Source organism: Periplaneta americana, chromosome 16 (assembly GCF_040183065.1).
Source record: "Periplaneta americana isolate PAMFEO1 chromosome 16, P.americana_PAMFEO1_priV1, whole genome shotgun sequence".
Taxonomy (NCBI): Eukaryota; Metazoa; Arthropoda; class Insecta; order Blattodea; family Blattidae; genus Periplaneta; species Periplaneta americana.
Genome location: NC_091132.1, coordinates 186,812,270 through 186,831,465, shown reverse-complemented (window position 1 = coordinate 186,831,465; position 19,196 = coordinate 186,812,270). Strand labels below are relative to the sequence as shown.

The 19,196-nt window shown below is 36.6% G+C and overlaps 1 protein-coding gene across 4 annotated transcripts in view; it reads left to right on the top strand.

The window, feature by feature from the left end:
- The window catches only part of LOC138692244 (protein PALS1-like), a 304,119-nt gene that overhangs the window by 246,561 nt on the left and 38,362 nt on the right, over positions 1-19,196 (top strand). For all 4 annotated transcript variants that reach the window (XM_069815383.1, XM_069815382.1, XM_069815384.1 and 1 more), the window contains 2 exons: positions 6,565-6,760; positions 8,569-8,792. In XM_069815383.1, the coding sequence (XP_069671484.1) occupies positions 6,565-6,760; positions 8,569-8,792 (420 nt within the window). The remainder of the gene's footprint in view (positions 1-6,564; positions 6,761-8,568; positions 8,793-19,196) is intronic.

Below are 19,196 nucleotides of genomic sequence, written 5' to 3'. Positions count from 1 at the left end.
TCATATTTTACAAACTCTGTTGAGGTATAGGGCTATAATTATTTCCAGGTTAACCATATTAAAAATAAAAAAACAGATCTCCCTTCTTCGTTGATTTTTAGATGAAAATAATAATAATAATAATAATAATAATAATAATAATAAGAGTAGTTGAACGTACTCTTTACAGCTAGCCTACATGACTTCGGAATAAACTGATAAAACTGGAGATAAGATAGAAGCAAATAATACGACACAACGTGTAATTCACTAATTCTTGGAAATTGCAATCTTTTAAATCTATTTCAGCTCTTAAACTTAACTATATCGCAGTAAAGAAGTGTCTCATTAGTTGTTCAGGCAAATTATACCGCCAAGTGAGGTGTAATGTATCTTGAATCTAAGGTATCACGTATCTTGAATCTTTTGACTAAGTCACGACTAAAGTGTAAGTTAAGTTGTGATTCTGAATATAAATTCTGCGTTTTCTACCTACTAACGTCGGATGTAAGTGAAAGTAAAGTTCAAGCAGTGGCGGCTCCTGCGTATTCCTTAAGAGGAGGAAAGAAGGTAACAGGACGAAATGGCACCTTCTTGAATGAAACGTGCTACAAATTAGCCAACATGCATACATGTAAGACCAGGTAGTGTTGGGGTTGGCCTTCCCTTCTGTATAGCAATAATTTGTTCTTGTAAACTGAGTTTCCCAAATTTTCCATAATATATCATGTTTTCACTTGCATTCATTGTTGAATAATTGCACAAATTAACAACTACAAGGAAATTCACCTCGCAGCATTTTTCGAGCACACTACAGCGTCACACGTGTTGAAAGAGACTAGTTACTAACACGTAACCGGAACCGTTTTACGGAAATGGGAATGGGAAATATGTAATCTGAGGAAAGCGGGAACACTGCACCCACTCACGTGTTCTGTGTTGCCACATGTACATTTTCAAGTTCAGTATTACATGCTTTTGAAGAATATTAGTTCATGTAAAGTCATACTACCATTATTGTTCAAAGCTGCTGGTGGCCGATTAATTTTTTATGTTAAAAATAATGTAGTTTGGAGTGCCTACTTTCAGTTTCAAATATATTTGTACAAAACTGACAATTTGGCTGTTGCCCTGTCTAGTACACAATGAACGGAAGTGAATTTCAGGGGCCAAAAAGATCTGCGATACTAACGTAGAACTACTTCCTCTTTGTTTTATACAAACACGACTTTAACTTTCAAATATCCTTGAAAGTTTCAAACCATGAATAGTAGCCTATATAAAGTGCAATGAATAATATTTTTGATTTATAATTTTAAAAAAAGTTTGTATGGTGTCTTTCACAACATTGCGTTAAAGTTGTTTTATTGTGCCTCCTCCTAGATATGTTATAGTCTGGTTGAATGCAGGATGGTTAGATGGCAGCGGTAGCGAGCTTGCTGCACGACCAGTCGGTTTCTATTTCCCGCCCATGCGCTGATTCAGAGGAGGATTTCCTCCCTAACCGTTCATTTACTCCCTTTAAAACTCTGCTTCTTTCTCTGGCCGCTAGTGCGCTGTTGTCTACGTGTGTTAACTGCAGTAAAGGAGGAATGGATTGACTTTCCTCCACACAAACAATCTCGCATCCTTCTCACAGTTTTCTAGCAGCACATGAGCGCGCATCGTTTAAAACTCGATCGACCGAGATTTTCTTATAGCTGTGAACTTAAAAGTTATCGAATCTTCCTCGAATTTCAAGGCACATATTTTATTTGGTATTTACTTTCAAAAGAAGAAAAATGTGAGGAGGACGTTCCTCCCTTCCCGCCCCCGAGGAACCGCCACTGAGTTCAAATGAAGTTTTTGAAGTCTCTGAACTTGTGCAGTGTTTTGTATCGGGGAATTAGAATATTTGAACGGTCTGTTACTTTTTTCTGGTACTATACATTCGGTCAAAATAAAACTAACCGGCCTTTTGAACAGAGTTTTATCAAAGTTCTGTTCGGTGGGTGTATTGTTCACAAGAGAAAACTTAGCGCAATTCCTTTGTTCACAATAATGCGAAGGGATGCTAAAAATAATGCCACCTATTTTTTTTTGTCGCTGTGAATATTTTTAGTAAGTTATTTTACAACGCTTTATCAACATCTTAGGTTATTTAGCGTCTGAATGAGATGAAGGTGATAATGCCGGTGAAATGAGTCCGGGGTCCACCACCGAAAGTTACTCAGCATTTGCTCATATTGGGTTGAGGGGAAAACCCGGAAAAACCTAAACCAGGTAACTTGCCCCGACCGGGAACCGAACCCGGACCACCTGGTTTTGTGGAGTAAAGGTGATAAAAGATTTGATCAAAGATAACCTAAAATTAAGAACAAAAACTCTCCTAACATTTGTTCCACAACAGTTCATACGTATTCCGAGGACTTACTGAAAGAGCTACAATGCGAGGACTTGAAAAGTTACACTTATTATTATTATTATTATTATTATTATTATTATTATTATTATTATTATTATTACTGTTATTGTTATACAAATTACTTATTTACAACATTTCCATCATACTCCGATATCAGAATTTTGTGATAGCAACAGTCTAGTTATATTTGCGTGCCGCCATATTTGTTTCAAGGTATAGAACTCTTTTATTAAAGATAACAAGATGCACTTACATTTTATAAAAGATCTTTTATCAACAGTAATCTCACTAGAGGTTTTGATTTATCTGGAGAAAGTCAAAACTCGAGTGGGATTTAATTGACTGTTACACGATTAGAAGAAAGTATATAAAGATTAGAAGTAACGAAGTACTCCAATACAATAAAATATTAATTGACTTACGAAAATACGAAACTGTCTTCAAATTTGTACCATCTCAACATTATAAATATTATGCTAGTAGATGGCAGCACAGTAGTGTGTTATGAATAGCTGTTTTCTTAGCAGTTGTGCCAATTATGGAATCTTGATTGAATTCTGTGGACGGTTACTGGTCGAGAAGGCTTTGTTGATTCAGTTTCATTTTTATTAAAACAGTTGCATTCCACTTCAATTATCACGATCCCAGTAATCAACGTCACTTGACAGATGATTTTCAATAAATCTTAGTATTAAACAATCTCTGATACGTGACTATTCATAATATCATATCTATAACATAACCTAAATAATATAAACGAGTGTTAGCAAAGTTTTAATTAGGGATGATGAAATAAAAAAAACATTTTAATTAACGATGATGAAATAAAAAATAAATATGAATAATTTTAAAAGAAACAATTATTGAAAGTAGGTACAATTTTAAAATTTGAATGTTTTAGTGGTTGGTGGTTCAGTTGATGTTATATTGGACGTGTGCGTAAAAGAAGTGAACTCGGTGATGTACATGGTGTATCCCTCAACTTATTCAGGATTCCCGAATGGTGCTCTTCATTTATTTGTAAATAGGGTTTCAGGGAAGATGCATAGCTATGACCAGTGATCTTTATTAATTCTTGTTCTTGAATGCCAATGCGAGTCATATTTGAAAGTGCTGTGCATCGACTGGAGTGGTTTGTAATTTTCTGATTTTTGACGTCCAGACCAGTGCAGTTTGAAATGTTGGCAAACGAAGAAACAAATGCTAGGGTAGTGATAAAAAGAAACAAATGCTGGGGTAGTGATAAAAATAAACAAATGCTAGGGACGCGATAAAATTGTGCGATAAACACCCATGATTGGTTGAAAGACGTCCTTTCGTACCGTTTTATTGGTCAAAAGTAGTGTGACGTAGTAAAAGTGTAATAGTCAAAGAAACTTCTATGAAAGAAAACCCGTTACACTGTCACATATTTTATAATATATATTTCATAAAAGATCTTTGTCAAAGAACTTTGATAGTGTAATAGCAGCCTTCGATATACTGATTAATTTCTATATTTTATTCATCTCAAATAAAAACTTTTGTCACAGGTGAAAAAACGCTACGAAGTTCTGCATACAGTCTAATCCGTTTGGGTATGGATAATATTAATTTATTATTATAAAGCTATTATGCTACAAAATATTTCTCCCTGGTTATATTATGATTAAAAGATGGGAGTTTCCTATATAACAATAAAAACTGCATAATCTGAAAGGCCAAATGAAAATCGTAGATGATTAAAATGGCTACTACAAATCAACAGCGGGCACAATGTGTTCTTTGGTATGCTAAATTTGAGAGTTTTAAAAAAAGTTCAAAGGGAATTTCGACATGAGTATGGTGTGCGTAATGTACGTAAATACGATTCCATATTGTTGTGGTATCGAACATTTGTAGAAACAGGTTCTGTGTTTAAAATATATATATAAGAGGTCGCAGGCGAAACCCAGTACGAGAAGCAGCTATCTCTTGGCTTGGTCCCCAAACTCCCCAGACCTAACTCCTCCTGACTTCTTCGTGTGGGGTTTTGTTAAAGACATTGTCTATTCACAGAAACCCAGGAACATTGATGATCTGAGAGTAAAATTTACTCAAGCTTTTCAACAAATCATCCCTCTTATGTTACAAAGAACATGGACTGAATTGCATCACCGTTATGAGTTGTGCAGGGTGCGCAATGGGGGTCATGTTGAGCTTTGAGGAATCTCCCATCTTTCAGTGTTATATGCACAAAGTTTCAACAAATAAAGTTCAGTAGTAATTAATGTTTTACGGTGTTTTTAGTTTATCCATACCGAAACGGATCACTCTGTATATTGAGTTGTATGTAAAGTTTATATTTACATAACTTACTTTTTTTAAAACATTGTGAAATTAGTGCGTTGGGTTCAACAGTCCACTATATACAGTCACGAAGCTTGGGATGATTTTTTGCAAATCTCGCGATAGTTGCTAGCCGCTTGGAGCGCTGTGAGTACTAGGAACAATAGACTGTGCCACAGCCATCGTGATCTAATACAGGCCGTAAGGCAGACCATTTAACTCGCTTAAGCCGATCACGAAAGGCGGCGTTTCAACCATATAAATTAGTTGGAATGCATAAACAGTAACATATGTTTCTCTAAAATGTAGTGTAATTCCATTAATAAAATTTAAAACAATGATTATGAGACACTTCAGACGTAATTTACTTGTGAGTTAAGATGTAATATTATTTATGGTGTGAAAATTACGTTGTTCGTATGTGTAATACCTGTCTTTATTTCGATTAAATATTGCGAAATTCTTGTACATTCATTTATGCACGATTCAGTAATTTTCAATTGCACCTCACGGATATTTAGATATGTTGAAATTATAGGTTATGTTTCCTGTAGCAATTGCCCCTTTCTGTCTAAATTTAGTGATCTCCAATGCCTTGCCAATCATATGAAAATTATAGGTTATGTTTACTATATTTAACTTATATTCCTAAATTCGCAATCATACATTATAATTAAGCATAATGTCATGTATTATACCCCGGATATTCAATTTGTCTGTATTTTAATACTACAATTGAGTACTGAATTACTGTATTCATCTACTACCTAAGAGACGAAGTAACACAATTGTACATACACTAATTTCATAGGAGTGGTATGGTAAATGTTTTGTCTAAAATTAAGGAAGGTAGATGTGCTAAACTGAAATCACAATATAAATTCTTTTTTATTAAACCTCAAAATATCTTCCATTCTAAACTTGAAATGTTGACGCGAACAGATTATGTTAACGTGTAAAATTCTCTTCACATTAAAATAACACAGTTTTGTAATTATTTCTGCAACATATGCAGAAAGAAGTAAACGGAACTTGCGGACACATTACACTAAATAAAGCTTAGCAATGATAAGCAATAAAGTTATAATATATTTCACTGAGCTCCATACACTGAAATAGAAAGCCCGAACAAACATTACGGCCTGGTCTAGATCGAAAAAGCATTGACTGTGCTGTATTTCGCATTTTTGTGAAAAGCTATGTAAACTGTGAAATGTTCGTTATCGGTTGTAATAAATGTAAATGGCTAAAATACAATAATTTGTATAATAATATGGGACAAGGAGACGTTTGTAGTACTATAAATTGTAAGAAAAATAGGTTAGAGTTAACCTTCTTCCGAAAGATCTAGGAAGGTGAATTTATAGAATATAATATATATTTTATGAAAATAATATATGAACCTTATGTATTTCATATTTCAATAGTGGAAGGAAGGTGTTAATTTTTTTTTCAAAAGAACACGATATCGGAAGTACAATATATTTTATGGTCTGCTAGGGAAAGAATCTGTGATGAGACGATAGTAGCGATCCTGGTGGTGAGCAACTATCTATGGATGCATATTTCAACTGTCTATGTTTGCATATTTAGTAAGTATTAAGCTTCGTGACTGTATATGCTAGACTGTGTAGGGTTCAAGATTGGTAGCATTGAAGTGCCAACCATCTTTGATTTGTACCGAGTACAGCCGTGGGTCATTGGTACATTAAACGGTAATTTGTACACGGCTCAGCTGTTCGGGAGGGTGGCAGCTCGTTGACATGTTGGAGAAGAGCCGGAAGTCAGGCCTTGTTCCGGTCCGGAAGTCAGTTTGCGCGCCACGCCCGTCACTGCGACTCCGGATGGCCTCACTGATGCTCTGCTCGTTGCAGGAGGCGCTGCGCAAGCGAAAGGAGGAAGAAGAGCGGCTGGCGCAGCAGAACGAGTTCCTCAACCGGAGTCTGCGCGGCTCGCGCAAGCTGCAGGCGCTGGAGAGCCGCCCCAGCGGCGTCGTCAACGACGGCTACAGCTCGGCCGAGGAGGACGCCGCCGCCGCTGCCGCCGCCGAGTCCCTGCACCGCGTCATCGGTGAGTATCCAGCCCCCCTACCTCAGTAACTTCGCCCCTCACCCCAATATTCTAGGACTGTCTATAAATTATTTCTATCCTTGTCAGATTATTTGCACGTAAAACTACGTGATTCTCCTCACTAAATATGGGAGTAGATAACTTCGGAATTGCCTGTCACATAAAATGCGACCCCCTCCTTTTTCTCCTTTCTTCCCATGTCCTCAATGTATTGCCCTTGTTCTCCTTGTTTTCGTATTCCCCTTGTTCTCCTTGTCTTTCCCTTGTTTTCTTTGTCCCCTTCTTATTCTTCTTGCTTTCCCCTTGTTCTCTTTGTATTTCACTTCTTCTCTTCTCCTTGTATACCACGTTCTCTTTGTATTTTACGTGTCCTCCTTATATTCCATTTATTTTCCTTGTATTCACCTTCCTCTTTTATTGCATTCCCCTTGTTCATCTTGCATTCCCCTTGTTCCACTTGTATTCACTTGTTCGCCTTGTATTTCCCTTGTTCCACTTGTATTCACTTATTCGCATTGTATTCCCCTTGTTTGCATTGTATTCCTCCTGTTCGCCTTGTATTCCCCTTGTTTGCATTGTATTCCCCTTGTTTGCATTGTATTCCCCTTGTTTGCATTGTATTCCCCTTGTTTGCATTGTATTCCTCTTGTTTGCATTGTATTCCTTTTGTTCGCCTTGTATTCCCCTTGTTCCACTTGTATTCACTTGTTTGCCTTGTATTCCCCTTGTTCGCTTTGTATTCCCCTTGTTTGCATTGTATTCCTCTTGTTCGCCTTGTATTCCCCTTGTTTGCATTGTATTCCCCTTGTTTGCATTGTATTCCCCTTGTTTGCATTGTATTCCTCTTGTTCGCCTTGTATCCCCCTTGTTTGCATTGTATCCCCCTTGTTTGCATTGTATCCCCCTTGTTTGCATTGTATCCCCCTTGTTTGCATTCTATCCCCCTTGTTTGCATTGTATTCCCCTTGTTCACTTTGTATTCCTCTTGTTCCACTTGTATTCACTTGTTTGCCTTGTATTCCCCTTGTTCGCTTTGTATTCCCCTTGTTTGCATTGTATTCCTCTTGTTCGCCTTGTATTCCCCTTGTTTGCATTGTATTCCCCTTGTTTGCATTGTATTCCCCTTGTTTGCATTGTATTCCCCTTGTTTGCATTGTATTCCTCTTGTTCGCCTTGTATCCCCCTTGTTTGCATTGTATCCCCCTTGTTTGCATTGTATCCCCCTTGTTTGCATTGTATCCCCCTTGTTTGCATTGTATTCCCCTTGTTCACTTTGTATTCCTCTTGTTCCACTTGTATTCACTTGTTTGCCTTGTATTCCCCTTGTTTGCCTTGTATTCCCCTTGTTCGCATTGTATTCCCCTTGTTTGCATTGTATTCCCTTTGTTCCACTTGTATTCACTTGTTCCACTTGTATTTGCCTGGGAGAATGTCGTTAGTGCCATCTACCGTGTAAACTATGCATTTCTGGGTACAAGGTAATATGAACTTTTATGCTCCATTTTTAGTTGGGAATCACTCCCTGAAGTTTGTCAGTGGACTTAAAACTCGCCCTGTATATTCTGCACAGAGTTCCACCACCTTTTTCTCCAGAAAAAAAAAAAGTACTGGGTTTGACACAGGAAATTCTTATGTTAATTTAACAAACAGTTTAACAAATTGTTAAAGTTAACAACTGTTTATAAAACAGTTTTTATGTTAAACCGGTGTAAGGGTTTGTTAAGTTTCAACATCTGTTGGTGAAACCAGTCCTCAGTTAATGTGTAAAGCATAAGATACGTGGTAACCTGACTTGTGTGCTGTTGCAGGCTATGGGGAGCTCGTGGCATCGCTGCAGCGACTGCAGCACCAGCTCAAGAAGAACGGACTGAGTGGCTACTCAAGTCTGGAGGCGCAGATCGCGGCCGTGCAGACGCTGCTGCTGAGCCCAGAGTTTGGGCGCGCTCTGGCTGTGCACAACAAAGTGCAGGAGGTGTGGAGCCAGGCCACCCACAGCCCCGTGTCCACGCATGCGCAGACTCTTATTAGAGATGTAAGCAACTTTATATTAAAAAAAAAAACATACTTATTTGATAAGTTGTTGTTGTTTTCTAATGCCAGGCATTTGACAATAAAGTCATTTGACCTCTTGCACTCTAATATTTTTCAAAGATACGAGGGGGGATCCAGGAAATAACGACCGTTTTGCTGTAATAATTAAAAAAATATATATTTATTTGAAGAAACAAAGTCTGTTACATAACTGAAGCTTCCTTTACTTCTCTACATAATCACCACCTACATTTAAACATTTGTCGTATCTGTTCACTAGCTTTAGAATTCCCGTGTTATACTCCTCTGCCGCCAGTTCATTAAGCCAGGTGTGCACTGTCTTCTTCAACTCTTCATCACTTCCAAAACGCGTACCACCCAGAAAGTCTTTCAGCTTAGTGAAAAGGTGAAAATCGCTAGGAGCAAGATCTGGACTATAGGGCGGATGATCAAAGATTTCCCAACCGAATTGATCCAACAATTCTCGAGTTGAAGCAGCAGTGTGCGGGCGGGTGTTGTCGTGAAGAAGCACAACTCCTCTCGAAAGCATTCCTCGCCTCTTGTTTTGGATGGCTCGCAGTAGTTTTCGTAAAGTCTCACAATAACGACTTGCATTGATCGTAGTGCCTTTTGGCATGAAATCCAGCAAAAGAACACCTTTGCGATCCCAAAAGACAGTAGCCATGACTTTTTGTGTTGAGAGAGTCTGTTTGAATTTTCTCGGTTTCTTGGGTGATGAGGGATGATGCCACTGACGTGATTGGCACTTGGTGTTGTGAGACACCCAGGTCTCATCACCAATCACAATTTGATGAAGAAAGGCGTCTCCATCTGTGTGATATCGCATCAAGAATGTCAATGCTGAGGCCATTCTCTGAGTTTTGTGTTGGTCACTCAGTTGCCGTGGAACCCATCGTGCACAGATTTTGTGGTAGCCAAGATGTTGCGACACAATTTCACCAAGCAAAGAACGAGAAATGTCAGGAAAGGCAATATGCAATTCGTCGAGTGATGTGCGCCTGTCTTGCAAGATTCTGTCGTTCACTTTAGTCTTCAGGTCTTCTGTGATGAGTGATGGGCGTCCGGGTCGAGTTTCATCGTGGACATTTGTTCGCCCATTGTTGAACATTTCGCACCATTTTCACTTCTTCATTTCTTTCATTCATTACAGTATCACCACACACTTCTTTCAATTGCCGGTAAATTTCTGCAGGTTTCAAATGTCGGGCATTCAAAAATCGAATCACACTCCTCACCTCACAGTCGGCGGGATTATCAATCACGTCGTTCATTTTGAAGTAACACAAAATGCACAATGGCGACTTGTTGCAACCAGTACTCATAACATTATGAGAACACATGTTAAGGAAGCCAGTTGACCTTCAAACAAGGAAGGGGAGTCAGCTGCGCGGCGGGTATGCTCGAACGGTCGTTATTTCCTGGATCCCCCTCGTATTATCATTAGGGAGCAGATTTTTATGTGCTAAAAAATTGAAATGCATTTATTTTTTATGTGCTAAAAAGTACGAAAATATTTGCTAAAAGTAGAAAAAATATTTTTTTTTTAAATATGACAAAAATACCTTACTTAGCTTGAAAAAAAAAATGTTACTAGGTACTTGCCAATCACACTAGAGTATCAGTTGCTAGTAGTTGTCCGAGAATTGCAGTGAACAACAAAGGTCATTTCCAAATTCTCCATCACAAATGCATGCCCATTATCTCTGAACAACGACTCATACTGTGAAAACGATCTTTCTACATCACAGGACGTCAGACGTGCATATTTAAAGAGAGGAATGTCACAAACACCTACACCGTCAATTTCACCTACAGGCACATCCTCCAATACTTGAGCAACTTTATACATTTTTTTATATCCATTGTTTTGCCGTGAATTCACACGTGAAGCAGCGGCAATGTGCTTGTTTCCAGACAAATGTTGGGTTACCTGAGAGCTCTGATCTGCTCTTACTGACAAAATGGCAAAATAACACTTTTCCGTCGGTAGTAAAAATGTTTTTAAATTCATCTACATATTGCTCAAGACGCAATCTTAAACTCGATTTGATTATAGGCATCTTAAGAAGCTAATATACACACGTCTTAACGTAAAAAAATGTTTCTAGCTACTGACTGACAATGTCGGAGAAAAGCTTCCTATAGCAACGCCACCACATCTTCACTACGCAGCTTATGCTTATGGTCCGATAACGGGGAATCACAACAGATATAGGCATGAGCGAGAGACGAGAGATTTGTTTAAATTAAATAATGTTTATAACAACTCCTATTTGTTGTGTTTCACAAACAAAGCATAGAATGAAATCATCTTCAGCAACAATAAACATTCCTAATTATGCATTGCAAGACCTCTCCTTATGTCTATGTTAATTTATTCTCATATAATAACATTGATATGCTGCCTAGCAGTTCTCAGAACTTGAGGCGATACTATTACAAAAATGGATCACGAATATACCACACAGCCCATAGAAACACGAAGTAACCAAGAATTCTTAGAAAGATAACGTACTTCTGAGTGATATAATTGATTTAGTTTTAAAATATTTAAAAGTTGTTGTAAAAAAATTATTTAAGTAAGAAAACTCCAAGATTTATGTGTTTATAATAGATTTCCTGAAAATATGTATTTACATTTTTTTTGTGAAAATATGTGTTTTTATGTGAAATAAAATTCGGGTTTTAGACTTGAAACTTGACATTCGGAATTTTAACTTTGTTAATTGTGTTTTATCACACGCAAGAAAAGTATTTAATTACATAGGAATCCGCTCCTTAATTATCATGGTCAACCAATGAAGCACAGATTTTGATGTGTTTCGAATCCATTGCTTGGTTTGAGTTACACAATGGGCAGTTAGGGGACTGGTATATTCCAATTCTATGCAGGTGTTTGGCCAAACAATCATGGCCTGTTGCCAATCTAAATGCAGCTACAGACGATTTTCGTGGTAATTCGGGAATTAACTGTGGATTATGATGCAGAGAGTTCCATTTTTTCCCTTGAGATTGTGTTATCAAATTTTGTTTGTTGAAGTCTAAGTATGTAGATTTAATAAATCTTTTCACAGAGTAATACGTAGATTTAGTAACAGGTCTGTAAGTAGCAGTGGTGCCCTTCTTTTATTTGATAAGTAGAAATACTGTACCATCTGCAGCGGCAGGTAATTGCAAGCTTGCCATTTGATGATTTGCTTGTGATTTTCCTTCCTCCTGGTACAAATTTATGCTCGATTCTTTTCATTTTCTTTAATAATTCATGATGATTCATATTTGTAAGCAATCATCGAGAACAACAAGAATGAGAACGGGAAATGGAGGACGTGAGCGAGAAAATTTTTTATCTACAATGAACCGAGAACAGAAATGGCTATGCATCTCTCATACTCGAGACACGTGTAGGCTCCATTTCTAACTCTTGTTGCCTAAACACAGAATATTCTATGAACGAAATGAACACACTTGCTTGTTTCTCAAGCCTTCAACTACAGCTGACGTAATTTGCATTAGTATTGCTGCATCCACTCCACAGTTCTACCAACATGTGTATTATTTATGAAATGACACTTGTACAACATATTGGGCTATTGGCAGACCTGAAATTATGGTATTTTTTCATACCATAATGATTAAATAGTGTCATTGTAGGACATAGTACATTGTGTCAATTACAGTGATACAGTTGGCACCATTGATACTGACACCAGTAAGCACTTCCTACAATGCTTACAAAGAAGGACCTTTTGCTGTCTGTTTCTCATGGTTCACAGTGCTTGTATAAATTTTATGTTCCATCTGCATTTTTTTTTTTTTTTTTTGGCTTGTGATAAACTGATAGTGATATACTACAGTAACAGATTGTTACTAGTCGATATTTCTTAGTAATAATAAATCAGTAATTAACTCGCTTGTATCTAAAATGCCTTTATATATTCTTCCTTCTTGTGTGCCATCTTGAATAGTCAAAAACAGTTCCAAAGTCCGTTATGTCCCAGTTACAGAACCAAACACCATGAAGTCCAACCTAAAGTATTTAATTAAAAATAGACCACTACAGTATGATTTCAGCACTACATGTAGATGAGATGGGAATAAATCACCATATAAACTAAACAAAGAAATTACAGAAAAGTGAATTTGGAAATAAATTAATTTTTCCTGATTTCTGTAAAATCTTGTTCGAAAGACTTACCAGGTAAAGCCTCGAAAATGAACAACTCGTATATTTTATACTATTGAATTTATTTTGTAGTACCATGCTAAAATCGGTATGATTACTGGTAATGCTGTACCAGACATCAATTTTATTGTATTCTGTATAAATTATTAATTTTCCTCTTGCATCTTGTTTTGTTCAGTGTGAAAGGTTCTGTCATCCATATTTATACATTGTTTGTTGCTGTACCTATCTTTTTTTTCTAAGTATTACCTGTACAATAGTAACTTATTTTTCCGTTTTATACTTCTAATATTACAGATTACTTCGGAAAAAGTATTGTGTGTCTTTCATGTGTTAAATTTTTACATTACCTCGTTAACATGTTTTAGCCTATCGGCCATCTTCAGAACTGCTTGTTGCTGGTCTTGGCGCCTTTTGTTTGTGTTTCCTGTGGAGGTGTGTTTGTGTAGTGTAATGTGGAGTCAAAGAGTGTGTGTGTTCTGAAATTGAGTTTATGTTGAGAATATCATTTGGATGTGAACAATACGAAATATACAGACACACAAAAACACATCCAAATGAAATTCTCAACACACAACTCAATTTCAGAACACACACTCTTTGATTCCACATTACACTACACAAACACACACCCACAGGAAACATAAACAAAAGGCGCCAAGACCAGCAACAACCAGTTCTGAAGATGGCTGATAGCAGGCTGAAACATGATAACAAGGTAATGTAAAGATTTAACACATGAAAGACATACAATACGTTTTCTGAAGTGATATAGTGTTAAAAGTTGTGTAATCAAGATGTATTACAGATTAGTTGGCTAAGACAAAACATGTTTAATGGAAAAATAAAATAATTACATATGACAATATTGCTTAGAATAGGTTTCATAATTTTAACAAAATAGTCATTCTCTTTAACTCTTAAGTCAGCAATGCAAATAATTATACTTAATAGCATTTACAGTAAAAACCTTGGATTACAAGCATAATTCGTTTCGAAAACGTGTTCTTAATCCAATACACTCACATATCAAAGTGACTTTCTCCATAAAAAGGCAATGCAATCTCAGATTAATTCGTTTCACAACGTTTTATTGATATAAAATACAGTATAATTTAGGTAAAATTCAATACAATAATGTGACACAAATTACTTTACTGTATTTTGTGACTTTCACCTGTTTTACTGCTTAGTAAACTTCTTGAACATTTAAAGAAAACATTTTCACTATCACTAACGGAATCACTTCTGACTGCTTGACTGACTGGAATCTTTTGCTTTGACTAAGAACCTATCCAATGACACCTGCTTTTGCTTCATTTTGAAAATTTTGTGGAAATGTGACATTGCGTTGTCATTAAACAGATTTATCGCATTCAATGTTACAACCTTATCAGGGCGGTGAATTTTAACAAAATGTTGTACTGCTTCCCACTTTCTACACACCTCTTTAATCTCATTTGAAGCGAGGAATTCGTCCTCTCTTTCCTCCTCAGACGAGATCCTCTACATTGCCTCTTGCTGTTGCTCGCAAGTGAAGCAACTTGCTTACAAATCGTGCTGCTCGTATTGCAAGACATCGCTCGTTTATCAACAGTAATCTCACTAGAGGTTTTGATTTTATCGATAAATCTGCAAGTGGAACACAAGCAGATTTATCTAGAGAAAATCAAAACTTGAGTGGGATTTAATTGGCTGTTACACGATTAGAAGAAAGTATATAAAGATTAGAAGTAACAAAGTACTCCAGTACAATAAAATATTAATTGGCTTACGAAAATACAACTGTCTTCAAATGCATTATTGTACCATCTCAACATTACGCTAGATGGCAGTAGTGTTTTATGATTATGTATTCTTGTTATCAGTTGTGCCAGCTATTTATTTATTTATTTATTTATTTATTTATTTATTTATTTATTTATTTATTTATTCTGGTGTAGTTAAGGCCATCAGGCCTTCTCTTCCACAACACCAGGAATACAAATACAATAATATAAATAAACAGAAATAAATACACTATAATATACAAAGTAAAGCTGCTCAAGAAATAAAGAGAGAGAAAAAAAACATTATAAACAAAGTAAAGCCACACAAAAATATACAGGTTGCAGTCACACAAACTTTAAATGAGTGATTAAGTATCATAATTAATTCCATCCTAACTAATTAACTAACATAAACAAGAAACTTGCAATTTTAATCTAGGTTAAAAAGAAAAAAAAAAACACAAATCAATACTTCTAGCAATACCTAAAAAACATTAACTAAGACAAAATTTTCCAATTTAATTTTGAATTGTGATAAAGTCCGGCAGTCCCTGACATCATTAGGTAACGAATTCCAGAGGCGAGGTATTTCTACAGTATAGGAAGATGAGTATAAAGACGTTCTATGATGAGGGATAGAAAGAAGTGCTTGATGTCGGTTTCGAAGAGTTGTAAGAAATTGAAAGCGCGATAACAGATATGCATGATTCTAAACAGAAGAGACAGTGAATGTATTGTTCTTCGTTCCTTCAGACGCACCCATGAAAGTAACTGGAGGGAAGGTGTTATATGGTCAAATTTACGAGTATTGCAGATGAATCGTATGCACACATTATGAACACGTTGTAGTCTCTCAGCTAAGCGTGAACTTACATTAGTTAGCAAGGAATCGCAATAATCAAAATGGGGCATTACAAGCGTCTGAATAAGATTCTTTTTTAGACTAAGTGGTAGAAATTCTTTCATATGAAACAAGGAGTGAAGTTGAAAAAATATTTTTTTGCAAATGTGTGTTACTTGAGTATTCCAATTTAGATTGCTATCCATAAAAATGCCAAGATTTTTAACGGTTTCACTGTATTTAACAATAATCCCATTCAATATTATATGTGGTATAGTACTGCTATCAAGAGTGCTTCGTAGACGATTATGCCCCATTACGATTGCTTGCGATTTCTCTGGATTTAACCTTAATCCAAATTTGTGTGCCCACAGTGAAATCGAATTCAAGTCTTCGTTTATTTTGTTTACTGCGTCACTAGTCTCGTCAGGGTGGAAATGCAAATAAATGTGCAAGTCGTCAGCATACATATGGTATTTGCAGTGTTTTATCATATTAGTCACGTCATTAATATAGATCATGAAGAGTAAAGGTCCGAGAACTGATCCTTGTTGAATTCCAGATTTCACGACACACCATTTTGAAGAATAATCGCATGCAATGACACATTGTTGACGGTCGCGAAGGTAGGATTCAAACCAAGTAACAGAACTTTCAGAAAGATTCAGAAGTCTTAATTTACATAATAGAAGGTCCGTGTCAACTGTATCAAATGCCTTACTGAAGTCAAGTAATGTCAGTAATGTTAATTTACGTTCATCCGTGGCTTCACGTATATCCTCATTCACTTTTAGTAGTGCTGTAGTCGTACTATGTCCATTTCTGAACCCGGATTGGTATTCGTCCAGTAAGGCATGTTCGGTTAGATAGTTCATTAGTTGTTTGTGAACAATACGTTCCAGAGCTTTTGATAGGGCAGGTAGGATACTAATTGGACGGAAATCATTTGCACATAATGGGGTTTTGATTTTAGGGATCGGACGGATGAAGGCTTTCTTCCAGAGGTTCGGGTAGGTAGAAGTTATGAGTGAGGCGTTGAATATATGTGTTAATGTCGGCAGTGTTATGTCCAATATTTTCTTCAATAATATTATACTAATATTATCCACACCTTCAGCTTTAGAAGTAATACGTTTTATTGTCGCTCTTACTTCAGTTTCTGTGACATAAGTGAAGTAAAATATTTCTCTATCCGGAATTGGAGTCATTTGTAATTCGTTAACTGTCTGCTGTTTGTCGACCGTATCCAAGGTTATTGACTGTACAGTTGCAAAATGGTCATTTAGTTCGTCAAGAGAAACTGGCACACTGTCTACCTGAGTCCTGGGATTTCCTAAACCAATTGTCCGTAGGTTTCTCCACAGATTGGAAGGGTCAGCTCCCCCCTTCAAGATGTTATGAAAATGTCTCAGTTTTGCGTTTCTAATGGCTTGAGTAGTTCTGTTACGTAAGAGTTTATAATAATTATAAGAGATTTCTGTCTTGTCATGTTTAAACGTTTTGTATGCAGCGTTTCTGTCCATAATCATACTACGTATGTCAGCAGTCATCCATGGTGCTGGTGTCCTTTTTACGCGTTTAGATTTGATAGGAGCATGCTTGTCATATAAATTTATAATGTATTCATTTAGTTTAACAAGTTTCTCGTCAACAGTATGTAAGGTCCATATTGAGTCCCAGGGAATCTTCATTGCGTCTTCAAGTAGTTGGGTTTCATCAACACGTTTCAAGTCACGGTACCTTATGAGTTTAGGCGTGGGCTTGGGACACTTCAAGGAATATACTAGATAAATAATATCATGGTACGAAATTCCCGAAGCAGCACATTGTCCATGTTTTTGTACTTTGTCTGCATTCTTCGTAATAATTAAGTCTAATAGGGATTCGGAAGATTGGGTATGGTGGGTGGGTTCAAGGGGAAGGACTGCTAGATCAAGAGCCTGGAACATGGTCAATAGATGTCTAGTGTAGTTCGAATCAGAGGCTAACAAATTTGTGTTAAGATCACCCATTATTAAGACGTGTTCATAATCTGTGATGAATTCCAACAACGATCTCTCGATCTCTGCAATATCGTTAATCTTCGGGGGTTGGTAAATTACACAAATAAGACATTTCTGAAAGCTTGTCGAGACTTCTACAAATAGCATTTCAGGTTTTCCGGCATACTCGCCAGGAGATGTGTATATTATTCTGGGATTGAGATCTGATCTAACATATGCAGCAACGCCGCCCCCTTGTTTATTTAAACGATCATTTCTCAATAGCGTATAACCATCTAGGTGTAGTGTCGCTGAGGATAATGTAGGCTTTAGCCAAGATTCAGAGATGAGAAGAGCATGCAAATTCTGATTCGAGAATATGGATTGAATTTCGTCAAAGTGTGCAACCAAACTCTGAGCGTTAATATGGGCTACGTGAAGGAATGAAGATTTCTTGGAAAATGCTGTTGTTAAAATGTTGAATGCTTCAGGGTGAGAGAGAGGGTTCTGGTTAGCAGGTATAGGAGAATGGAGTGAGTGAAGGTGAGGCTATGGAATCTTCATTGAACTCTGTGGATGGTTACTAGTCAAGAAGGCTTTGTTGATTCAGTTTCATTTTTATTAAAACATTTGCATTCCACTTCAATCATCCGGATCCCAGTAATCAACGTCACTTGAAAGATGATTTTCAATAAATCTTAGTATTAAACAATCTCTGATACGTGACTATCCATAATATCATATAGCAGAAGCTATAACAAACATAACCTAAATAATATAAACAAGTGTTAGAAAAGTTTTAATTAGGGATGATGAAATAAAAAATAAACATGAATAATTTTAAAAGAAACAATTATTGAAAGTACAATTTTCAAATTTGAATGTTTTAGTGGTTGGTGGTTCAGTTGATGTTATATTGGATGTGTGCGTAAAAGAAGTGAACTCGTTGATGTACATGGTGTATCCCTCAACTTATTCAGGATTTCCGAATGGTGCTTTTCATATATGACCAGTGATCTTTATTAATTCTTGTTCTTGAATGCCAATGCAAGTCATATTTGAAAGTGCTGTGCATCGACTGGAGTGGTTTGTAATTTTCTGTTTTTTGACGGCCAGACCAGTTTGAAATGTTGGCAAACAAAGAAACAAATGCTAGGGACGCGATAAAATTAAAGAAATGCTAGGGACGCAATAAAATTGTGCGATTAGCAGCCATGATTGGTTGCAGGAGCGAATGCTAGTCGCGAAAGTTGGGCTTGCTCTTTTATTCATAGGGGAAGATGGGAGGATATAATAATTCATAATTAATAAAAATAATCAGACCCACATAAATAATTTATTTTATAATTATGAAATCATTATGAGTCATGGATCATATTCACTTATCAGATGTAGAAGTTCGATATAATATGTATAACGACATTGCCAACAAAACAGTTTATTTAGTTTTTTTCGACCCTGCCAACCAATGCACATTGTTGTATTGAGCTGCACTGAACGAGCACACATATTCTCTGTAATGTCTGTCTTCTCTTGAATAGTCCTTCGGGAAAATGGATTTAATAATAAGGTTTCAATAACACACAATTCCGAACTCATTGCAATGCTT